General features: G+C 39.3%; 1 protein-coding gene across 2 annotated transcripts in view; it reads left to right on the top strand.

The window, feature by feature from the left end:
• The window catches only part of dcaf13 (ddb1 and cul4 associated factor 13), an 89,472-nt gene that overhangs the window by 40,854 nt on the left and 22,221 nt on the right, over positions 1-26,397 (top strand). For both annotated transcript variants that reach the window (XM_063034782.1, XM_063034862.1), the window contains exons 3-8: positions 3,744-3,851; positions 7,947-8,036; positions 9,072-9,227; positions 11,111-11,188; positions 11,281-11,363; positions 24,540-24,704. In XM_063034782.1, the coding sequence (XP_062890852.1) occupies positions 3,744-3,851; positions 7,947-8,036; positions 9,072-9,227; positions 11,111-11,188; positions 11,281-11,363; positions 24,540-24,704 (680 nt within the window). The remainder of the gene's footprint in view (positions 1-3,743; positions 3,852-7,946; positions 8,037-9,071; positions 9,228-11,110; positions 11,189-11,280; positions 11,364-24,539; positions 24,705-26,397) is intronic.

The following is a 26,397-nucleotide window of genomic DNA, read 5'->3' as shown; positions in this document are numbered from 1 at the left end:
AAAAATGTAGCTCAATTAAAATACACACAGAACAGAACAAAAGCCGGAAAATATATATTAAAAAAACCCCACAATAAACCTCAAACCCATGAATAGACACAGCAACAAGAAACAATAAGATTATTGACATAAAGTGGTTATAAAAAGCAAAACAGAATAAAATTTAAAAAAAAACTACAAAATTTAAGGCCACACAGGAAATACGTAAGATGACAAAAGGGAAGTAACCACCCAGAATCCCCTGGGAAAAGAAAGAAATGACGCAGTTAAAAAGAAAGTTTAGCAACCATATTAAGAAATCAAAAGTAAACTTTTCTGCCCAAATAGGGCACGAAAAAGTTAAAACCAACCAATTCACAGCCTCCGATCAACGGAGATAATTAAAAAAAAGCAATTAAGATGTTGAAGATGAAAGTTGATCCAGATAACTCTGGGCATCCGATGGAGAATCAAAAAAACGAAGGGCTCCATCTGACATGCGAATCCTTAGACGTGCAGGGTACAGCAGCGCTGGTCTTAAATCCATCTTATAGAATTCCGACATCACGGATCTGTAACGAACCCGTTGGTCCCAGATTGGTTTACTGAAATCTTCCACGAATCGGAACCTAAGATCCGAAAAATCAATGAAACCTTTAGATCGAGCGAATTGAAACAGTCTCTCCTTGTCTTGAAAATAATGAAAACGTAAAATAACATGCCTAGGTCTATCTGACCTAGACGAATATGATGGGATTCTGTGAACACGATCCAGAAGCGGTGGTTGGTCAGGAAATACAGTAGGGAATGCATCTTTTAAAAGTTGAGAAAAATATTTCATGGGATTGTTGGATTCCACGGCTTCCCTCACGCCAATCATTCGTAAATTCTGCCGTCGCATTCTAGATTCCAGGTCAGAGTTTTTAAAAGTCAAAAAGTCAAGTTTCTTCTTCATTACATTAATTGTTTCTTCGATTTTCCCCATCTTAAGCTCACTTTGTTGCGCGAATTTTTGAAGATCAGATATAGCCGACTGATGTTCCGCAATACATGTTTGCATCTTATCAATTAAATCGGCAATTTTCTGGAAATTAGTTCAGATTTCCGTATGAATCAGGTCTTTAACAGAGCCTGCAATTTCCGTACGAATCATCTCCCTAACAGAGGTTGAAATTTCCCTCTGAATTAACTCCGATATCGCTTTCAAAGTCACCGGTGATTCAGTCGGGGGGAGATCCGTAGCTTTCGGTTTGACCGGAGGTTTACCATCCTTGCCGTTTTTCCCGTTCTTAGACATAGCAGATCTAAGTTCCATCCAATTGTCGGAGAATTCAGTTTAATTCAAAGTATTGTAAGAATTGATGCCTTAATGGTTAATTAAAGTATAGCTGACCATAGAGAAAAAAAACTCAGAGGTAATGGAGCGAGTCAAGAACGCGACTTCACTCCATGAGCGCTACCGGAAGTCCCCTGTATTTCTTAAATTGAGACAAAACAAGTTTGTTAAAACATAGGATTCATGTTACAGGCAAAAAACATATCTTATCAAAAACACAAAATTCTGCAGATGCTGGAAATCCAAAGCAATACACACAAAATGCTGGAGGAGCTCAGCAGGTCCAGCAGCATCTACGAGAATGAACGAACAGTTGATGTTTTGGGTCAAGGTTCTTCTTTAAGACAACAGTCAATGTTTCACACCAAGACCCTTCTTCAGTACATTGATAATGATAAATGACATTTTTATCAATTTACCTTGCTCTTATCACATCCAGATATAACAGGGCACTTCCATGTATTATATCTGCTGTTAAAATACTTACTTGAAGGCTAACATTACAAAAGAGTACAAAGCATACAGCGCAGAAAATCGTAATTTTGACCCAATTAGTTCATGGTGGAGTTTATGTTTGACTTGGAATTTTTTTCTATCTTTCCTCATCTAACTCTGTCTCTCATTCTCATCTTCCTCAACTCTCTACTTGGCTGATAGCATGGTGCGAAAGTGCTCTTCATCTTGTGATACAAAGTTGAATGAGCCAAATCTTTGGTTCAGTTAATACTGTATGGTGAGTTCCTCCAATCTCATGGGACAATCTTCCCCAGGTACTGAATGCCCAGTTTATCTATATCCCGTAATCGGAACATTTGGGAGACCAGTAGAATATATTTGCAAGACGCTGCAAGCATCTTCTGCCACCTGTGAACTTAGTTCACGGCACATTTCCAACTTGTAATTGTCCAGGTTTCAAATAATTCACAAAAGTGGATCCTTACCATGAACTTGGGATGACCTGTACTACATGTAGTGTTCATTACATTGGAGAATCCAATTACAGATTGGATGACCATTTTGGAGACAACATGTGTTTAGACCATTGTAATCTTGAGTTTTCTGTTGCCTGCCACTTAAATTCTCCACCCTCTTTCGCCTTCTGATTTGCCTCCCACTCTGTTTGTATCCTCCTGCACTATTGTAATGTAACACAACAGGCTTTAGGAACAATGCCTATTCTTTCATCTGAGCACTTTACAGTCTGGAATCAATACTGAATTCTACAAGCTTCTGTGTTTGTATCTGAATCGCCTGCCAATCTGTGATACTGGTTCCATATTTCTCTGAACATTAAAATATTCTCCTCAGTGTTCTGCAACTTTTCTTGTTACATTTCTTTGTTTGTGTTCTCATTCTTTAACTAATCTCAGTCCATAGTTTTAATTCTTTGTTCAACAGAATCCTGCCTTGTAACAGTTTACCCCCACAGAAACCTTGGGCTGACTTATGAAGGATATACCTTTGTCTTATCTATCGGTCCCTTATTCTCTCTGCAACATAAAACAACTTGTTTTCTCTTTTTCCCATTTCCTACTAAGACTTTGTTTGTCTTTCCACAAATGTTGCCTGACACAAGTGCTTCTAGCATTTTCTGTGTTTTATTTTAGTTCTGCTTTCCAGCATCTGGTATTTTTTTTAATTTTTCATTTCAACTTTATTTTGGTGGCAGTGAGATAATGTTTATCACTTTCTGCCTTCTGGAAATTGCTTGTGAATGTACGTTGCTGTTTGTACAAGTGCTCTATTTTATGTGACTCACTGTTTCATTAAATGGTAAATGATCCATATCTTGTTTAGTACAGGAGCAGTCGTTACGGCTGTTGGCAGCTATGAATCATTCCATCCTATCAAGAAGTCAAATTAAATTTTTAAATAATTGTTGAGAGGGATTTTTTTTTAGTTTGTTTCCACACCATACAATCGAAGAGAAAGAGGTGACATCCTGTTTGACCTTTCATCTTAGACACCCTTTTCATTTCTTTTATGACATTGTGAAAAAACTTCTCAGCTGGCATACGTTGCAATCAGAAAGCAAGTTGTATTTTACGTTGCTATTAAAATCTTTTCCTTGTTCTGAATGCAAATTCAAGAGGAACCAATATTGTAAGTGTCTCACTGCTAAATGCATCCCGAAGGACAGGATTCTCATTCTTGGGTGCAAGGGAAATGATCAAAAATTTTCCTATTATCAATAATAATACTTCACCACCTGCAAAATTAAATTTAGTTTAATGTAACGTCAATTCTTATCTTCCATGCATCTGTATAAATTGAATCCCTAAGTTAAAGTTCCTTGAAATTTCTGACTAGTTGAAATTGTTTATAAAGTTAATTTGAAGTATGACACTCATTATTTATCATACTTCTGTAAAAAGAGAATTTCTACATTTCTTGAGATAATGTGACTTTTGCTTTTATTTTTGGGTAGATCAAAGTTTGGAACTTGATGAAACGTGAATGCGTCCATACTGTACAAGCACACACAGGCTTTGTCAGAGGTATCTGTTCCAGATTCTGTGGTACATCATTTTTTTCAGTGAGTACCAAATTTCGTGTAATAATCATGGCTGTTATCAAAATGTTCTTTTTTTTTTAACCAAATCCTCAGTAATGTCAAGCAAGTATTGGATGTTTTTATGATTAATTTACTCATTAAATGTAAGCCTTTATGAATTTAGGTCCACCTTCTATATATTTCAGACTCTAGTATTATACCACAGGCAAGATGGTAGTAGGCAAGGATGTGTAACACCCATGAAGTAAAGATGAATTCTGAAGAAATGCATCAGGCTGTTTCCAGTAATCTTCTCCGATTAGAAATTAAACAACAAAAACTATTCCAGAGATCAAGCCCTGTGCCATGTTTTGTGCTTGCTCCCTCCTTACTGATATGTTATCCTTTACAACTAAAAGAAAACAATGCAGTGAAAATTAGAAAAAACATGAATTAAACTTTAATCGTAAATCCTATTAATCAGTGATTTCTTTTAATTGGGCAAAGATGATTGTATGACTATTTTGAAGCCCTCCTTTGGTTGGGGTCGACCACGGATATTGCATCCCAACTACCTATGTGATACACAGACAGGATAGTACGATGCGGAGAGCAAGGTGTATAACTATAAATTGGGGAAATAGCCAGATGGATAGGGAGAGCAATAAATCCCATTGATTGAGATCATCAATGATTAATGTTAACATTTTAAAAATATAACTAACTTGCTTTTTACAGGAGAACATTTGAACAAATAGTGTCAGTTTAAAGGATTATTTTGAAATGATAAATAAAAATATGGCTATTATTTTAAGGGAATAAAATGAAGTGTGTAGGCTGTTAAGGATACACAGGCAGTTGGCATATCTGAAGTAATTGTACAGTAAGGTAAAGTTTGGAAACTTGACATGGATCAGAACTCTTGGACCCTCATTATACTTTCTTCCTTTTGTTGTCAATGACTGTTAATCTCAAATGAAGTTATCCATACATCACAGCAATTTCTTCACTTATAATATGTCATGATATAAGTTCTGTTTCAATGTTTTCCTTGTAAAGTCTTAAGGAAATTATTGTTATTCTAAAATCAAGTTGGTATAAAAGAAAAAAATTATGAAGGCTTTTTGCCTCGATCGTTGAAGAACGAGATTGATTTAAACTGTTAGAAAAGGTAATGAATTTCAGAAGGTTAAATGAGGAATTTTTTTGTGGAATGAATTGTTGAACAGAAGAGGCTATCCCAAGTCACAGGATTTTTCTTACACAAATTTTAACAAATAATATTGAATGGCTTAAGAATAAGATGTGGAAAGTAGTGCCAGAGAGGTAGGTTTTGGGTTTGGGTATTTGATCCTCCACAATATTCCATGTGGGAATTTAAACTGGAGGTGGCAGTATTTTTTTTTACTAGGTCGAGTTGTGAGCTCGACGTCAACCGGGCATGGATGGAGAGCGTGCTAGGGAACTGTCTGTCACTGGATCGAACTTGGGAACCTCCGTTCTCAAGCCCAGCGCTGATCTCACTGCGCCACCAGCCGACCTGAAGGAATTTCTTAAGCATAAAACAGAACAGGAAGGCAGAGGTTTATTGCAGTGGGTAAAACTTGTTTGCAAAATGGAACAAAGGAAGTGATAGCTATTCACAGGGCCAGATTATACAGCAGCACAGACGTGATTAGCTAATAAGAGTTAATTATGTGACTACAGAGATTTGAATGAGCATAAATCAAAAAAACTACAGAAGTTGGAAATCAAAAATAAAAATGGAGTGTTTTAAATAAAGTTCCTGTTCTTACAGATGTTCTTACAGAGTATTTCCAGAATTTTCTGTTTTTATTACTTAGAGTGATGGATGTCTACACATGTGTCAATAGATTTGAGATTTCAGTGTTCATTGGGAATATGTGTGTGTATTATAATTAATATACAATGCGAGAAATGAGGGACTGTGAAAAGACTACCGTATATTCCGGAGTATAAGACGACCCCACATTTTCAAGGTTAAAAAAGTGACTTTTTCATGTTACCTTTGTATAAGCCGACCCCTTTAGTAGAGGTTTTTGATTTAACCAGAAAAGATCACAAGATCTCACATGCTGGTACTCAGCTTTGCCGGGTCCGGAACCTGGAAATTTTGTGAACCAGTACCTGCTAAGAAAACAGGCCTACACATTGTAGAGGGTTATAAGCAAATTCTTCATAAATAAATCAAGGAGGGAAATTTTGGATTAGGTCTCCAATGGTAAAGAATCCTATACTCCCGTGAAACCATTTAGCGCCCATCGTAATCTCGTTAAAACATAACACGGGGTGGTGGGATCAGTACGTGTACTCAGTATTGAGTTTGCGACCACCATGTACAAAAGATTAAAACGAATGCGTTATGATGCTGGCCTCAAGCTGAAGGTTGTTGATTTTGCTGAAGGACCGAATAATTCTGCCACTGCTAAGAAGTTTAGTGTAAATGAGAAACAAGTGAGAGGGTGGAGAAAGGCAGAGGACATGCTGAGGGAAATGCTAAAGACGAAATGTGCAAACCACGGGAAAACATGTCAGTGGCCAGAACTGGAAGAAAAAGTTTTACAGTGGGTGAATCACCAGCGATCATCTGGATACATTGTTACCAGAGAAATGATTCGAGTTCAAGCATTGAAATGGGACGAAAAACACCATGAGGTCAGCGAAAATTTCAAAGCTATGCGAAGTTGGTGCACCCGATTTATGAATAGATGTGATCCTGTGTTGAGACAAAAAACAAAGATTGCTCAGAAAATTCCCGCGGGGTGTTGTTGTTTACGTCCAAAAATGCTGCTGGATGGACGAAGTGGGTTGCTTGAAGTGAGTTAAAGAGGTGTGGCGTTGACGTCCTGAAGGTTTCGGGAAGGAAAAGTTGCTACTTGTCTGGGACATGTTCAAAGCGCACTTGTCAGGTGAGACAAAAGCAGCACTGAAAGCTGAAAATATGAATATTACAGTCATCCCTGGTGGTTTGATGTCCGTGCTCCAGCCACTAGATGTGTTTAAACAAACCATTCAAAGAATTCATGCATCGACAGTGGAATGAATTTGACTCAAAAACAGCCAATAAATACGACTTGTCTTCCGCGTATTCATTTTTCCAAAGTTCCTCTGTATAAGCCGACCCTCTAATTTTAGGACCAAAATTTAGAACCAAATTCTCAGCTTATACACCGGAATTTACGGTAATTGAAATGCTTCTGAGATGGGCTGATTTTCATGGGCTTACTAACATAACCTGAGGTTGCCCTTTTGAGTGATATTGCCATGGCCTATTGTGTAAATGGGCATTAGGATGGATTAAGGATAGATGCTTGTAAGATTATGGAGTTAATAGTGCTACAACATAAGAATATTTGTAATTATAATTAGATAGGAGATTGGTGGTTTTTGTCTGAACAGAAAAAGGTTCCACATCCTTGAGCAGTGGTCTCTGAATGATCAGCTGCATTTAAAGAACTCAAGTATTTTTGGAACTTCATCATTCTTGCTGGTAATGGTCAAAACTTCGTTATTAAGTTTAATGGAATTAGTGGGAAAAGAAAAGGCTAACTGAAGACATGAAGATTTATTTCTAAACCAATTTGAAAGTGTATAACCCAAACCATTAAACTATGAGAATTAAAAGCTTAACCCTTATGGTTTTTATGTTAAGAGTGGTACATCTTTTACAAAATAGTACTACTTCAAGTTTCTATCATAGCTTTGTAAAGGTGTATTTGTTAAGCTATTCTAATAAAAGGTTGTGAGGTATGTTAGCAATATGAAGAAAATTCAAGCCAATTATTTGAAAATTTATATTTTTATTTAGTTGTTGCGATAGAGCGCGGAACAGGCCCTTCTGGCCCTTTGAGCCGCACTGCCCAGCAATCCCCCAATTTAATTCTAGCAGAATCACAGGACAATTTATAACGTGCTAACCACTATGCTACCATGCTGCCCATAATACACTTGAGCTCGTGTTTTTATTGGTAAGAATTTAATTACATCACATGGGCCATGGTTGTTCCTTATTATTATTATTATTATTATTATTACTACTATGTGAATTTGTATTATACTGATGACATTGTCAGTAAAAAGGAAATAGCTTTGCTTATTTGCAATGTTTTGTTGAAGGTTGGTGATGATAAGACAATCAAACAATGGAAATTGGAGGGTCCTGCATTTGATGAGGAAGAAGAGCCAATACACACAATATTAGGCAAGGTATGGAATGTTTTCTGTAATACTTGATTTTAAAAAAAAGTGGCAAAAACCATTACTTTAAATAAAAAGACTGTTGTGCTGTCAGACTTAAATATCTTGCAAATTTATCTTAGTACATGCTAAGGCCATAAATGCTACTGGATATCAGAAAATTTCTTTTGACCTAAATACCATATTGCAGAATCTCTTGCTCTGCTTTCAGAAATACAACAGTGTCAATCCCATTCTAAATTGTGGGAAACAGCATAATTTTATAATCAGCTAACTTGACCTTCTATAAATGCATCGCACATGCTCACCTAGTACTGCTCGTAGCTCTAACAGAGTTCAGTTGCTCTGAAGTAGACTCTGAAGCCAAGAAAGACCTGGAGACAGACGATGAATACGTATTCTCATTTGGCCAAGGAAACAGTTTTTTTTAAATTTTCCATCCATCATGTTGGAGAAAACCATAAATGAAAAAAAATATCAAATTAACTGAGATGGAATATGCTATCTGCATCGAGACAGAACGACACAACAATGGCTTTTTATCAGAACTCATATACATCTTGGAGTTGATGAGTTTTAAAAGCAAAAAATATTAAGAAAATATTTGCGATGGAAGGGAGGAGAGATTAAATGATAAAGGGAAAGTGATAGTAAAACTGGGATCTCTTAAAATTTGCCAGATGATTTAACTCACCCAGTTGACCTTGTGTGTCAGGTCAAGAAACAGATGTGATGGCTTATTTCTCTGTTAGTTTGCAGAACAGTCTGAGGGCTGTTATAGCAAATATGGAAATATAACTACAATTTACTTTTATAGGAAATTATCTAGTTAGTTTATCAGCACTATCTCTCTTTAATATGCCTTTTAGCTTTATAAATCAGCTTGAATGAATGCCAGATTAAAACTTTCACTCTTCTGGTTGACTGAATTATTTTCATTTCTGGAGAGTTCACTTTATTTTATCCCAGTATTGCTGCACGTATTTTAGCATTGCATGTTTGCTTGGTACTCTGAACAAATGTAATAATCCATGCAATGCTTAGACTGTTTATACAGGAATTGATCATCATTGGAGAGATGGTGTGTTTGCCACATGTGGACAGCAGGTGGACATCTGGGATGAGCAGAGGACCAGCCCAATCCGCTCATTTACATGGAGCGTGGACAGTATCAGCAGTATTAAGTTTAATCCAATAGAGGTAAATTTCTAGCGAAATTCTGTTGTTTCTAAAATTCTTTGTATTAATTGACTGATAAAATGGGGCAAGAAACAAACTGCTTGAGGGACTTAGCTGGTCAGACAGCATCTGTTGAGGGAAATGGACAGTTGATTTTTGAGTCAAGACTCAAATCACCTGTATACCTTCATTGCAGTGAAATGCCCTGAGATACTATTAGCGTGGAGGGAAAATTACCTGCAAAAATGAATACAAAATGTTAGTTCATGTAAAGAGTAGGATTGGATAAACATCTTGAAAGTGACAGTGATGGAATTGCAAGGCTTCATGCCTAACCAACGAATACGCAGTCAGTAATAGCTGGATGAAATGCTAGAGTTGGCTTGTGCAAGATGCCAGTGGACTGTGATAGCAGTGTTGGAGAAGATTAAGGTTATGGAGGTATTCCGACATGAGTATGATGATTTAAAATCAAACTATAAAAAAAAATTTTAAGAATAGTTCGAGTCAATGAACACTTGGTGAGGGATGGAGGAATTCAAGTTTGGAAATGGGCTGTAGTCCTTGTGTGAGCTTAAATTTAGAGAGACTTGGTTGTGAGCCTTTCTTGGAAGGTGATGTGTCTGTCACCGAATGGAGGATACCCCTCATTTGACACACTATTTATGTGGCTAGTCCAGTAGAGTTGCTTGTTAATCTTTTAAATGACAATGGAGAAAGAAGGAAAGCAAGTTGATTTAAATTGCAGAGAAAGTTTTCTTTCTATAAATGCTGCTTGACCTGCTGGATTATTCCAGTATTTTCATCTTTGTTGAAGGAGGCTGGGCTCAGGATGATGCCCTTAAGGGATCCTGCTGTTATTATCTTCGGCCTTCCTCCATTAGTCTAGTAATAAGATTATGTTAATGTTTTCAGCAATAAGTGATCTACCACACACCAGGTGATGAGCATCATGAGTCACTTGGCCTGTACACCCACAAGATAAGGCAATCCCACGGGAGCCCAATGTATTTATTCTTGATTGAGCTTTTATATTTTGTGTTGAAAGTAAAGTAAATGTTTCCTTGTACATGATGCAATTATGAAGACTCTTACACTGCTATCTATAGGTGTTTGCATGAGAATTCTTAAATCCCACTGTTCCTCTATTCTCAATATCTATTTGTAGTCTTCACTTGCACTTTTTCCCTTCATTATTTCTCTTGATCGAATTATACTTGCCTCATTACGATCTTGGATTCCATAGCCTTTTATTTTCAATCTACCATGTGGACTCTTGTTAAATGTATTGTTAAATTCCAGAAAGATTACATCAAATATACTATCCAAAATAGTTTGCAAACTAATTCTAGATTATGATGATTCCTTTAGAATTACCGCTTGAACTGTGTTTTTTCAGACAAAATACCCAATGATATAATTCATATTGCTATTAACATTCAGACTTGAGCTCTGCATTTCTGGCTTCCTTGCACAAAGAACAAGCCCCCTATTGGGACTTTTTTGGCAGTCTGTCCAGATTTCCTGGCTTCGTGGGAGTATTTGCACACCTATCCCAAAACTGCAGCAGCCATCTATTCAGTGGCAACAATTTGCTATAGCTGGAAGTGGTAGTAAAATTAATGGAATTTTTACGAAAGGAGGGAATCGAGGAACATTGTCCCTCTATTTTCTTGAATGTAGTTAATCACTTCACAGCTCTCTTGGACAGAGAATTCCAAAAATTAACTAAAATGTGGGTGAAGGACTGTCTTCTCGTCTACTTGGTGATTTCTGTCTACTAATCACTCCTCTGTCCATTCCACTACTTTACATACAAGCTTTTGTCATCTGTAGTTTTGTTCATTAACCTCATAGTTGATTTTAATTTCTCTGATACTGATAAATGTAATATTCCATTCCAGACAAACCTTCTTGCCAGTTGTGCCTCTGATAGAAATATTGTCCTGTATGATATGAGGCAGGCGACTCCTTTGAAGAAGGTATGGTCATTGGTTGTATATTTGTGTTAAATTGAGTATAATTAAAACACGACGTACTGGTTTACTTTTTTATTTAAATTACATTTTGACAGGTAATCATGGACCTGCGGACTAATGCTGTATGTTGGAATCCCTTGGAAGCTTTTATTTTTACTGGAGCAAATGAGGATTACAAGTAATGTATTTAGAAAAACGGTTTTGTGTTTTGTATGAATATGCAGTGAATCGCTTCCAATTTGGAGCCAACCAGGAACATTTAATTTAGTTACTTAAAAACTGAAGATGTTGCCAAATGGCGCCAGTGACCACGACATCCTACAAACAGCTCACAAAACGACTAATACTCTTTTTTTTTTCTCCTTTTAAACATACTTCTCCTAAACTATAATTGATTGCAGCCCTGCAATGTTCATTTTAAAGATGTAGTTTTGAGTTGAGTAATGATTTGGCGCTTTTGTGATCTCCTGTCGAGGTTAAGAGCAAGGTGTGCAGGGGCGGCCATCAGTCCCTACTGGTGGAACGCAAACCCACATTCAGTTTCGTGTCTGTGCACCAATTAAAGCGTCGAGCTAGATTAAAATTGATAAGGCCGAGAGTGGAAAATGAACAGGTGTTCAGCACCATCTGCCTGTGTTTAACCAAACGCCCTCTTGCTGCTGTCAGCAGTAGCTGCAGAAGTCTTGCGTCCCACACTGCAAGGAAGTTCATGATTGTGGACTCAATTTCGGGAGCGCCTGCAGTTTGACATTTAATGTTCTTAGAGCTGAACATACTCTTCAACTGTGGACTCACCTTAGCAGGCTCTGCAGTTCATATTCCATATGTTTTTGTTTAACTTACTTTACTATTTGCAAGATTTGATCAAGGTGCTTCAGTGTAGAAGTGGGTCTGCGCGCATGCAGCCATCAAAACAACGTTAAACTGACTGACTCAATGGCTGTAATTTCTGCTGAACGCAGCAGGCCAGGCAGCATCTCTGGGAAGAGGTACAGTCGACGTTTCGGGCCGAGACCCTGCGTCAGGACTAACTGAAAGATGAGCTAGTAAGAGATTTGAAAGTGAGAGGGGGAGATCCTTTCAGTTAGTCTTGACGAAGGGTCTCGGCCCAAAACGTCGACTACACCTCTTCCTAGAGATGCTGCCTGGCCTGCTGCGTTCACTAGCAACTTTTATGTATGTTGCTTGAAATTCCAGCTTCTGCAGATTTCCTCGTGTTTGCGGCTGTAGTTTCTGGATTGTTTTGGAGAATCTGCGGTTTGATGTTTAATGTCCTGTGTGTTATTTGTTCGTTTTTGGCTGTTTGTGCGATTTGTTCTTTTTCTTGTATGTTGGATGTTTGGTCTTTGTTGTATGGTGTTTTTCTCTAAGCAAGTTCTGTGGTATTTCTTTGTTTCATGGCTGCCTATGTTGGGCACGTGGACAAGTGGTTAAGGCATTCGTCTAGTGATCTGAAGGTTACTAGTTCGAGCCTCAGTTGTGGCAGCGTTTTTGTGTCCTTGAGCAAGGCACTTAATCACACATTGCTCTAGTGTCTGTGCGAGGAGTGGCGCCCCACACAGACTTCCAACCTGCACCTTGTAAGGCATGAAAATGCCTGACGCAGGCCTCTCATGGTCTGAGTTGACGTTCCCTCCCTGCGGGAAGATGAATCTTGGGGTTGTGTACTGAATCAGAATCAGGTTTATTATCACCGACATGTGACATGTAATTTGTTAACTTAGTAGCAGCAGTTCAATGCAATACATAATATAGTAAAAAAATAATAATTAAATCTTATTCAGTGTACTTTATACAGTATACGTATATTGAATAGATTAAAAATTGTGCAAAACACAGAAATACTATATACAGGTTTTCCCCACCATCCGAAGGTAGAGTGTTCCTATGAAACGGTTCGTAAGCCGGAATGTCATAAAGTGAAGAAGTAATTACCATTTATTTATATGGGAAAAATTAGTGAGCGTTCGCAGACCCAAAAAATAATCTACCAAATCATGCCAAATAACACATAAAACCTAAAATAACAATAACATATAGTAAAAGCAGGAATAATATAATAAATACACAGCCTATATAAAGTAGAAATTCTTTTCTGTAATCGTTGCTGCGCTGTCAACCATACTGAAAATCTCACGCAAGCACTCTGGGCAGCAATCTTGGCGCAAGCGCTCTCGGCAGAAACACGCGCAAGCGCTCTCCAGTAACCTTTAAGCTATGAAGCTGCCAAATCATACCAAATAACACATAAAAATACACAGCCTATATAAAGTAGAAATAATGTATGTACAGTGTAGTTTCACTTACCGGAATCGAGAAGACAGCGAACACCCTGATGATGGTGTGTTAGGCTGAGTCGTCGGAGGTTGGGGTGGTGGGACACTGGGGTGTCATCTCATCGTCGTCTATTTCCATCAGGGCAGGCAGATCAGCTTCTACGTCTGCCTGCCTCAATGTCGAAGGTCAAGGTTCATTGTCTGCTGTGGCTGATGTGGGAGGCTTGAAAAACGACAGTATGCTTGACTGCGTAGCCTCGCACATTTTTCTGTCATACAGTTCTTTGTAAACACTCAAACCATCCTGCAAATAAACCTACGTACCCTTTCAAAATTAAAGTCGTACTTTTCTGCAATCCTTGTTGTCAATTGCAACGAAAATCTCACACAGTTGCTTCACATTCAGTTCCTGGACGATTTCACTTTCGGTCCATTCGCTACTGCATTCGGTTTCGATGATCAGCCATGATCATAATAAATGGCGGTGCAGGCTCGAAGGGCCGAATGGCCTACTCCTGCACCTATTTTCTATGTTTCTATGTTTCATCTATCAGTTCTTGGTCATGGGATGCCAAAACCTCTTCAATATCATCATCATCAACTTCCACAAGCCAAACTCACCTAGTCCTTACTTCGTTCACCATGATCGAAACACTTAATGATGTCTTGTTTCACGCTAAGTGTAACACCCTTATGAGCTCCTTTCAGCTTTTCTGATACCTTAGAACTCATCTTGCTAACGGATGCTCAAAATAAATCAAGATAAAGCACAGATGCTCACAGGCAAGTGTTTAAGGAATGCCGGCTAGAATGCAGATCCGGGGGAGGAGCCTGGCTGCTCAGGGCGTGCGCTTCCTTTTTGACACGATTTTTCACACGCTGCCTTTTTTCCTAACAGTGAAAACACCTTCTGTTAGCGAAAACAGGTAACTAATGTAGGTCTTTTGTAACAGCGAGGTGTCATAAAGCGAACGTTCAAAGAGTGGGGGACACCTGTATTTTTTTTAAAAAGTAAGGTAGTTCCAATGTCCCTTTAGGAATTGGATGGCAGAGGGGAGGAAGCTGTTCCTGAATTGCTGAGTGTGCCTTCAGGCTTCTGTACAGTGTTAACATAGAGAAAAGGGCATGCCCTGGGTGCTGGAGATCCTTAATAATGGACGCTGCATTTCTGAGACACCGCTCCTTGAAGATGTGTTAGGTACTTTGTAGGCTAGTACTAGCGCAAGGTGGAGCTGTCTAAATTTACAGCCCTCTGTAGCTTCTTTCGGTCCTGTGCCATAGCTCCCCACCCTGCCAGACCAGACAGTGATGCAGCCTGTCAGAATGTTCTCCACGGTACATCTGTAGAAGTTTTTGAGTGTGTTTGTTGACATACCAAGTCTCTTCAGGCTCCTAATAAAGTGTAGCCGCTGCCTTGCCTTCTTTATAACTGCATCGATATGTTGGGACCAGGTTAGATCTTCAGAGATCCTGACACCCAGGAGCTTAAAACTACTGACTCTCTCCACTTCTGATCCCCCTGTGAGGATTGGTATGTGTTCCTTCGTCTTACCCTTTCTGACATTGAGTGCCAGGTTGTTGCTGCGGCACTACTCTACTAGTTGGCATATTTCAATCCTGTGCGCCCTCTCGTCACCACCTGAGATTCTACCAACAATGGTTGTATCATCAGCAAATTTATAGATGGTATTTGAGCTATGCCTTGTCACACAGTCATGGGTGTATACAGGGTAGAGCAGTTAGAGAAGCACACACCCCCGAGGTGCACCAGTGTTGATCATCAGTGAGGAGGAAACGTTATCATCAATCCGCACAGATTGTGGTTTTCTGGTTAGGAAGTCGAGGATCCAATTGCAGAGGGAGGTACAGAGGCCTAGGTATACATTGTATACAATGTAATACATTGATAATAAATGTACTTTGAACTTTGATATGTAGGCAGTAGATTTACTGACAGCCTGTTTTACTTATTTCTTCAAGATTAAGATTCAAATAAGACATAAGACATAGGAGCAGAGTTTGCACATGTGGCCAATTGAGTCTGCTCTGCCATTCCATCATGCCTGATCTTTTATCCCTCTCAACCCAGTCTCCTGCCTTCCTACTCCCCATAACCTTTGATGTCCTTACAAATCAAGATCCTATCAACCTCCACTTTAAGTACACCCAATGAGTAGGCCTCCATAGCTGTTTGTGACAATGAATTTCACAGATACACCACCTTTTGGCTAAAGAAATTCCTCCTCATCTTTGTTCTGAAGGGATGTCCTATTCTGAGGCTGTCCCCTCTGGTCTTTGGCTCCCCCTCTATTGGATGCATCCTCTCTATGTCCTCTCTACCTAGGCCATTGTGAATATGTTTATGATTCTTGAAGCTGGAATTTATCTATACAAGTCGGAGAAATTAGCATTTTGAAAGGGACTGTTCCAGTAGTTCCAGCTATCTCAATTTTAGGCTGTCCATTAACTTATGCATGTAGATAGATACACTTATCTTCTAAGAATGTAAGCCATTTCTTAATTATCTTTTCTGAAAAGATTCAACAAATAGCTAGTGTCTTACAGTGATTATTTTACTTATCATTAATATCTACTTGACTGGTAGCAGCCCCTGCTGTCCAGACCGCTGCTGGTTAAATAGGATCTTCTGGCTCCTGTACTACCTCCTTGATGTTACCAATGAGAAGAGGGCATGTCTGCCTTTAGGCATCATTTACATTTTATTTAGAAGACTTCTGTTGTACCAAAGGATTTAAACATATCTTTACCTCCCCGATTTATGCAGGGATTTCCCTCTTTGTGATTCCCTTGTCCTTTTGTACCTCTCCACTAATCTCCCTCTCGGCACTTAGCTCTGTAAGCAGCCTAAGTGCTACAACGGCCCATAAACCACCTCCTTCACCTCTATTCAGGGCCTCTGGCCATTCTTCCAGGTGAGGCAACACTTCACCTGCGAATCTGCTGGAGTCTTCTGTTGTGTCTGGCCTCCTCTACATTGGTGAGACCCGTCGCAAATTAGGCAACTGTTTCTTTGAGCACCTCCACTCCATCCACCACAAGCGGGACTTCCTGGTGGCCAAACATTATAATGCTTTTTTTTTTGTAATTTATTTTTTATTGAATTTCATCATCAAACAAACATTTCCACAAGATGTATTTCAGACACTGTACATATATATCATATAATCATATTTGTCACAAATTTCCACATAATACTTATCTGAGGTATACACTTATAGAAAGGAGAGGAAAGAAACAACAATCCTGTTCCAACATGTCAGTCCACGGTCTCCTCTTGTGCCAAGTTGAGGCCACCCTAAGGGTGGAGGAACAAATCCTTATATTCCATCTGGGTAGCTTCCAACCTGATGACATGAATATTGATTTCACATACCAGTAAACAAATTCTCCAACCCCCCCCCCTTCCCCTTTCCCCACTCTGGCCTTTTACCTCTTTTCACCTTCCTATTACTTCACCCTAGGATCCCTCCTTCTCCCTTTCTCCTATTGTCCTCTCTCCTCTCTTATCAGATTTGTTCTTCTTCAGCCCTTGACATCTCCCACTCATCTGGTTCCAGCAAGCCTCTTTCCCTTCACCCCCAGCTTTTTATTCTGGTATCTTTTCCCCCTTCCTTCTCAGCCCTGAAGGAGGGTCTCGGCCTGAAATGTTGACTGTCTATTCATTTCCATAGATGCTGCCTGACCTTGCTGAATTCCTCCAGCACTTTGTGTGTGTCTGTGTTGCTTATGATTTCCAGCATCTGCAGACTTTCTCGTGTTTTTGTTGTATTTTGTCATGTGGTTAGTGCTTACTGAACAAAGTTGTAACCAACTCATTGTGCTGTTTCTGCTAAAACTGCACTAAATTTAATTTTCTGTATGTTCACAGTTGTAATCTTGAAGAGACTCATTGATTTCTTTCAAAGTAGTTGATGGGAATTTATTGTGAATATATTGCTTGTCAGGGAATGTTTAAAATTTTAATTTAATTGCTAGTATTTTGCTGCATAATGAAGTCACAGGGATTCATGAATGTGATTATACTTGCTACCAAAGCTGCGTTGATCCTTGGTCTGTGTGTTGTTTAAGAGTAATGAAGATATTTTTTTCCACTAACTTTCAATAATTTATTCAGGAGAAAGCAAATTCAGTTTGCTTGTAAACAAACATTTTCACTATTTCCTTTCTGTCTCCACCCTGTTTTGGAATGTTATTTGCTTTTCCTCCTATTTCTTTTCTCTTCAGATACTACCCTACCTGCAAGGGTTATATGCAATGCCTATAAAAAGTATCCACCCCCCTTGGAATTTTTCATGTTTTATTGTTTTACAATATCGAATCACAGTGGATTTAATTCGGCTTTTTTTGACACTGATCAACAGAAAAAGGCTCTTTCTTGTCAAAGTGAAAACAGATCAATGCAAAGTGATCTAAATTAATTACAAATACAAAACACAAAATAATTGCATAAGTATTCTCCCCCCCCCCCTTTAATATGGCACACCAAATCATCACTGGTGCAACCAATTAGTTTTAGATGTCACATAATTAGTTAAACGGAGATCTGTTTTTGGAGACCTGTGTGCGGTCAAGGTGTTTCAGGTGCTAGTGAGTCAGTATTCTGGCAAACACTAAATCATGAAGGCAAAATAACACTCCAAGCAACTCCGTGAAAAGGTTATTGAAAAGCACAAGTCACGAGATGGATACAAGAAAATTTCCAAGTCACTAAATATCTCTTGGAGTACAGTTAAGTCAATCATCAAGAAATGGAAAGAATATGGCACAGCTGTAAATCTGCCTAGTGCAGGTTGTCCTCAAAAACTGAGTGACCATGCAAGAAGGAGACTAGTGAGGGAGGTCACCAAGATACCTATGACAACTCTGGAGGAGTTACAAGCTTCAGTGGCTGAGATGGGAGAGTGGCAAAGAGAAAGCCACTGTTGGGGGAAAAAAACCTCATGAAATCTGGACTAGAGTTTGCCAGAAGGCATGTGGGAGACTCCAAAGTTAGCTGGAAGAAGATTCTATGGTCTGATGAAACCAAAATTGAGCTTTTTGGTCATCAGACTAAACACTGTGTTTGGCTTAAACCAAACACAGCACATCATCAGAACATCATCCCTCCATGAAGCATGGTGGTGACTGCATCATGCTGTGGGGGTGCTTCACTGCAACACGCCCTGGAAGGCTTGTGAAGGTAGAGGGTAAAATAAATGCAGCAAAATACAGGGATATCCTGGAGAACCACCTGATGCAGTCTGCAAGAGAACTGTGACTTGGGAGAAGATTTGTTTTCCAGCAAGAAAATGACCCCAAGCATAAAGCCAAAGCTACATAGGAAAGGGATAAAACCACAAAGTGAATGCCCTGGAGTGGCCCAGTCAGAGTCCAGACCTCAATCCAGTTGAGAATCTGTGGCTGGACTTGAAGAGGTCTGTTCATTCACGATCCCATGCTAGAGCTTGAGCAGTTTTGTAAAGAAGAATGGAGGAGAAATTGCTATGTCCAGATGTGCAAAGCTGAAAGAGACCTATCCACACAGGCTCAAGGCTGTAATTGCTGCCAAAGGTGCACCTATTAAATACTCACTTGAAGGGGGTGAATACTTATGCAATCAATTATTTTTTTGCTTAATGTTTGTAATGAATTTGGATCACTTTGATGTCAAAGTGAAAGTAGATCTCTACAAAGTCTTTTTCTGTTGATCACTGTCAAAACATCCAAATTAAATCCACTGTAATTCAATGTTGTAAAACAATAAAACATGAACACTTTCAAGGGCGTGAATACTTTTTATAGGCTCTGAAAGCAGCCCTTCTTCCAGGCATATAGCAGCATATTAGGTTAGTTTTACTAATACCCCACTACATGAAAGTGCAGATTGTTATTAATGATTATGATATAGTTGGGATCACAGAGACATGGCTCCAGCGTGACCAGGGATGGGAGCTCAACGTTCAGGGATATTCAATATTCAGGAGGGATAGACATGAAGGAAGGGGAGGTGCGGTGGCGTTGCTGGTTAAAGAAGAGATTAACGCAATAGAAAGGAAGGACATAAGCCGGGAAGATGTGGAATCGATATGGGTAGAGCTGCGTAACACTAAGGGGCAGAAGACGCTGGTGGGAGTTGTGTACAGGCCACCTAACTGTAGTAGTGAGGTCGGAGATGGTATTAAACAGGAAATTAGAAATGTGTGCAATAAAGGAACGGCAGTTATAATGGGTGACTTCAATCTACATGTAGATTGGGTGAACCAAATTGGTAAAGGTGCTGAGGAAGAGGATTTCTTGGAATGTATGCGGGATGGTTTTTTGAACCAACATGTCGAGGAACCAACTAGAGAGCAGGCTATTCTGGACTGGGTTTTGAGCAATGAGGAAGGGTTAATTAGCAATTTTGTCGTGAGAGGCCCCTTGGGTAAGAGTGACCATAATATGGTGGAATTCTTCATTAAGATGGAGAGTGACATAGTTAATTCAGAAACAAAGGTTCTGAACTTAAAGAGGGGTAACTTTGAAGGTATGAGACGTGAATTAGCTAAGATAGACTGGCAAATGACACTTAAAGGATTGACGGTGGATATGCAATGGCAAGCATTTAACGGTTGCATGGATGAACTACAACAATTGTTCATCCCAGTTTGGCAAAAGAATAAATCAAGGAAGGTAGTGCACCCGTGGCTGACAAGAGAAATTAGGGATAGTATCAATTCCAAAGAAGAAGCATACAAATTAGCCAGAGAAAGTGGCTCACCTGAGGACTGGGAGAAATTCAGAGTTCAGCAGAGGAGGACAAAGGGCTTAATCAGGAAGGGGAAAAAAGATTATGAGAGAAAACTGGCAGGGAACATAAAAACGGACTGTAAAAGCTTTTATAGATATGTGAAAAGGAAAAGACTGGTAAAGACAAATGTAGGTCCCCTGCAGACAGAAACAGGTGAATTGATTATGGGGAGCAAGGACGTGGCAGACCAATTGAATAATTACTTTGGTTCTGTCTTCACTAAGGAGGACATAAATAATCTTCCAGAAATAGTAAGGGACAGAGGGTCCAGTGAGATGGAGGAACTGAGCGAAATACATGTTAGTAGGGAAGTGGTGTTAGGTAAATTGAAGGGATTGAAGGCAGATAAATCCCCAGGGCCAGATGGTCTGCATCCTAGAGTGCTTAAGGAAGTAGCTCAAGAAATAGTGGATGCATTAGTGATAATTTTTCAAAACTCGTTAGATTCTGGACTAGTTCCTGAGGATTGGAGGGTGGCTAATGTAACTCCACTTTTTAAAAAAGGAGGGAGAGAGAAACCGGGGAATTATAGACCGGTTAGCCTAACGTCGGTGGTGGGGAAACTGCTGGAGTCAGTTATCAAGGATGTGATAACAGCACATTTGGAAAGCGGTGAAATGATCGGACAAAGTCAGCATGGATTTGTGAAAGGAAAATCATGTCTGACGAATCTCATAGAATTTTTTGAGGATGTAACTAGTAGAGTGGATAGGGGAGAACCAGTGGATGTGGTATATTTGGATTTTCAAAAGGCTTTTGACAAGGTCCCACACAGGAGATTAGTGTGCAAACTTAAAGCAAATGGTATTGGGGGTAAGGTATTGGTGTGGGTGGAGAATTGGTTAGCAGACAGGAAGCAAAGAGTGGGAATAAACGGGACCTTTTCAGAATGGCAGGCGGTGACTAGTGGGGTACCGCAAGGCTCAGTGCTGGGACCCCAGTTGTTTACAATATATATTAATGACTTGGATGAGGGAATTAAATGCAGCATCTCCAAGTTTGTGGATGACACGAAGCTGGGTGGCAGTGTTAGCTGTGAGGAGGATGCTAAGAGGATGCAGGGTGACTTGGATAGGTTGGGTGAGTGGGCAAACTCATGGCAGATACAATTTAATGTGGATAAATGTGAAGTTATCCACTTTGGTGGCAAAAATAGGAAAACAGATTATTATCTGAATGGTGGCCGATTAGGAAAAGGGGAGGTGCAACGAGACCTGGGTGTCATTATACACCAGTCATTGAAAGTGGGCATGCAGGTACAGCAGGCGGTGAAAAAGGCGAATGGTATGCTGGCATTTATAGCGAGAGGATTCGAGTACAGGAGCAGGGAGGTACTACTGCAGTTGTACAAGGCCTTGGTGAGACCACACCTGGAGTATTGTGTGCAGTTTTGGTCCCCTAATCTGAGGAAAGACATCCTTGCCATAGAGGGAGTACAAAGAAGGTTCACCAGATTGATTCCTGGGATGGCAGGACTTTCATATGAAGAAAGACTGGATGAACTGGGCTTATACTCGTTGGAATTTAGAAGATTGAGGGGGGATCTGATTGAAACGTATAAAATCCTAAAGGGATTGGACAAGCTAGATGCAGGAAGATTGTTCCCGATGTTGGGGAAGTCCAGAACGAGGGGCCACAGTTTGAGGATAGAGGGGAGGCCTTTTAGGACCGAGATTAGGAAAAACTTCTTCACACAGAGAGTGGTGAATCTGTGGAATTCTCTGCCACAGGAAACAGTTGAGGCCAGTTCATTGGCTATATTTAAGAGGGAGTTAGATATGGGCCTTGTGGCTACAGGGGTCAGGGGGTATGGAGGGAAGGCTGGGGCGGGGTTCTGAGTTGGAGGATCAGCCATGATCATAATAAATGGCGGTGCAGGCTCAAAGGGCCGAATGGCCTACTCCTGCACATATTTTCTATGTTTCTATGATTTCCTTGATGTATTTGAATTTCCAGCTTAAAATGGTTCAGTTGCATTTCCCTTCATTAACAGTGTATGATTGTAAACATCATTGCATGTATTTAAATACACAGTAAAGCTCCGATAATCTGGCACATCAGTGCCTCAATCCACTTGTAATTTATTTCTTTATATATTACACAACCATATAACAAATTTTTCACTGAGCCCGGGTGAGTATCGGAAAGAAAGCAGGGCCCCGGGTGCTTAAAGGGAGTGTGAGAATACAGCCACAGGGTTCTTCAAGGTGTGTGGGAACTGAGTACCAGTAAGATTAAAAGTCTTTGAGGCATGCAACAAATATTACCAGATGAAACAGTTCCTGAATTCTTGGGACTTATGAACAATTGCAAAGTAAATTATCAGTACTTTATTATAATTTGTTTTCAAGATGATGGAATCGCTAAGCCAACTTGATTTTTTTAAATGTTGAGTGAAGTCTTGAAATGTTTGTGTGCATCTTCATATCACAGTCTGCAGTTCGTCATCGTGCTAAGTGATTATATCAATGCATCGATCATAAAGATGTATTGTCAAGCGAATATATTGTTATTTTTGCATGGAGCTATCTTCTGAGATGAGACATTGGAGAAAAATCTTGTGAATGTGTAATTGCTCGATCATTCTGCATTACTGACTTGCTACTAATGCGACCATTGCTGTAGAGAATGATAAAAGGCAGCAACTGGTGAATGGCTATTTTTCCTACTGAGGATTTTTTTTAGGGTTAGTACTAAGATCATTTTTCCTATTCTTTTTATATTTGACTGATAAGGACCTAGGTAAAGGGTTTTTTTTTGGAAATTTGCAGACAAATACAAATTTTGATGATATGATAAAAAAATTCCTGAAGATGTGGTCAAGGAAATGGACAGGTATACAAAATTTAATTTGATTCAGAGTGAAGTTATAAAACATATAAAAGACAACATGTAAAGTCAGTATAAACTACATAGTATTATTTTGAGAGAGTCCCATTGATAGAGCAACTTGCATGTTTATTTGATGATGATACATTTGTAAAGGCAATTAATGAAGTGTGCAAAACATAATGAAGTTGTAGAACACTTTTTATCAACCTATTTTCCTGTGGTTGGGGGAAGTCAAGACTAGGGGAAGTAGATTTGGGGTGAGGGGGCAACATTTTCACACAGAAGATGGTAAGCTGCCAGAAGAAGTGGATGAGTCAAGAACGAAGTAATTATTTAAGAAGTACTTGTATATGTACATGGAGGGGCAGAACTTCTGGGGATATGGGCGGAACACAGGAAATTGGGACTGGCTGGCTTGCCACCATGGTCGGCATGGACTCAGTGGGCTGAAGAGCCTATATTACTGTTGTATTTCTCTATGACTCCAGCAATGCTTAGACATCAGCTAGAGTAGTTTGAAAAATTCTAGATTTTTTTGTGAAATGTATTAAAATTTTGGAAAAGGCACGGAAGCGGTTTGGTATATGTAGAGTAAAAGAACAGGGATTTTTTTTTAGAAAGTTAAATGAATGCCTGTTAGATGGAGGAAGTAAAGTTATCCTCTGAATGGAAAAACAAGGTCAGAGGTATAAAATTATTGACTGGGCAAATGAGGTTTTTCTCTGTACAGATGATGACTTGGTTTTGGAAGTCATTAACTGAAACGTTAATGGATTCCCCAGGAACCAATAAAAGGCATTGGATGAGGCAAAGAAGACTCATTTGCACTTACCTGGAAAAGGCTAAACTGTGGGGCCAAAGTGCCAGCACAGGCCTGAAGAGTGAGTGGCTGCCTCCTGTACACTTACGAATCTGAGACCAATAGGTTGGATAGTCCTTCGCTGTAATTGTAAAAGATGGCTTTTTGGAAAAAAGTTGCTTATGTCAGGAATGTGAAACTGCCCATCTGCTATTGTGATCCTAAATATTATTGTATAGTCATGACCTTTTAAACAATAGTGTATTAAAGCAATCTCGTTAAAACAAGCCATAGTTTGTTTACTTGATAAAATCCAGGCACTTTAAATAAAATTAGACAAAGGTAGAGGCAAAACTTCAGAAGGGAGAAGTCCTCTGTTAAAAATCTTCATATTGATGAGGGTGAAGTAAGTTCAAAGTAACAGGAAGTGTGCTTGATGAAATAATGTTAGATGCACTTAATGACAAAGAGATGAATAACTCAAATGTTAAACCACAAGTGTACATTATAACTGAATGTTAAATCTGTTTCCTCTTCAAAAAATCTAAATGAATAGAATAGGATTTTTCCTGTCTTTTTATAAATTAAGCTATCTCTGATTCATGTGTTTTAGCTTGTGATAGATTATATATATATTTTTTTTAAATCTTTATGCAGCTTATACACCTTTGACATGCGCAATCTTGATTCATCCCTGATGGTTCATAAGGATCATGTGTCAGCAGTGCTGGATGTTGATTACTCTCCAACAGGAAAAGAGTTTGTCTCGGCCAGTTTTGATAAATCTATTCGCATTTTCCCTGCAGACAAAGGACATAGCAGGTTCGTGGCTTACAATCTTCATAATTGTGTTACTTAACTAAGTTATGTTAATGAAATGTGTGACTTTGATTTATTGTTAATGCTTGTGTGCTTTGGATTGATTTTCAGTGCTAATACATTTTTCATATTACCTGGTATGAGTATTTGCACTTAAATTTCTGTTTCTTCCTGTCAAGAAGTTTGTAATCCACTGACAGATACTGTAAGGTTAGCTTGGGTTAACTGGGTTAGCTTGCTGCGGAGCATCTCCAGAGCAATAGTGTTGAAGGCCGAGCTAAAATCCACAAAGAAGATCCTCAAGCTGTTGCTGGTAGTCCAAATGTTGAAGAATGTAATGAAGATATAAATTAATTGCATTCTGAACTGAGTGATTTACTCCAGAAGCAAATTGTATTTTCTCCAACTTGTATGAAAAAAATGGGCTGTATTTTCCAGGTATTTTATTATGTAGAACATTTATCGAAGTTTCAAAATGCTAACTTACTGCAGAGCTGCAAAGCGGCAAAACATAGATGTGCAGGCAGAGATGAACAATGTGCTTCAATATGGAAGACCTGAGTCGAAGAACATTACTATAGAATAACTGAAGACCCCAAAGGCAGTTAAAGATACTGAGTGAAAAGTCATAACTGGGTTTATTAACACCAGTATATGAATCAGAATCACCTTATTGCCGGTATGTGAAACATACCAGAACTGATTGGGATTTGATGCCAAGCATTAAACCTAGGACAATACCATAACAGACAACACAATAGTAACCAACAATTTATAAGACAATGGTGTGTACAGCCCTCAGCCATCAACAATTAGCACAACCGTCAATAATCAAATAAATGTGAACATATGAACAGACTAAATAATTATCAACAAACAAGAAGAGCAGAAAAGACCATTTAACACAAGTTGTACAGAGACGGGAGATTACACCTGCATGAGTTCTGTGGCTGGTTAGCTACAAGAAAGGTTTGGAGATGCCGTGTAGTCCTAGAGGTGATGGACTTGTAGCACCTCCCTTGTTTAACACAGTAACATTCCCTGGTTAGGTGGAATGGTTTACATTGAATGAAAAGGGCCTCTAAGTCAGTTGAGGAAATGGAAAGAATGACAGACACGTCTCTGCATCATCTGTTATTTCTAAACATGCACAAGCCACCATCACTTGACTTGCCACATAGCACACTATTATCATCCGCTCGCACTTGAACAAGTTTGTCTGGTATGTCCAAGTTAAGCCACGTTTCTACAAAACAAAAGGCAGAAATATGGGTGTAATCCTTGTTAGTCGGATTGAATGTCACTCACTGGCCCAGACATTAGAAAGGCAGATTGCCGGGAGAGCAATACGGAAGCCTCTGAACCTCCATTGTACCAGAGTGTCCACCCATTTACCTCTATAGCTCCTGGAGACACTAATTTTCTGGCCTGCATCATTGCTGTGAGTCGGAAGAAGCTTTGGTGGTAAATCCTTGATTTTGCAGACAAACACAGGAAGTAAATCAAATGACACTGAATCTTTTACATTCATGAGCATGTCACAAGTAAAAGTTCCCCTTCCTGACATTGAGTGCGAGTTTTTTGTTGCGCATCTGATGTACCTCACTCCTGTACGGCTCCTTGATGCATTTGAGATTCTGCCAACAAGAGTGGTGTCTTTGGTGAAGTTCGATGGTGTTTTAGCTGTGCTTAGTCA

Source organism: Mobula hypostoma, chromosome 1 (genome assembly GCF_963921235.1).
Source record: "Mobula hypostoma chromosome 1, sMobHyp1.1, whole genome shotgun sequence".
Classification (NCBI taxonomy): domain Eukaryota; kingdom Metazoa; phylum Chordata; class Chondrichthyes; order Myliobatiformes; family Myliobatidae; genus Mobula; species Mobula hypostoma.
Note: the sequence above shows the minus strand (reverse complement) of the source record. Positions and strands in the feature narration are given on the sequence as shown.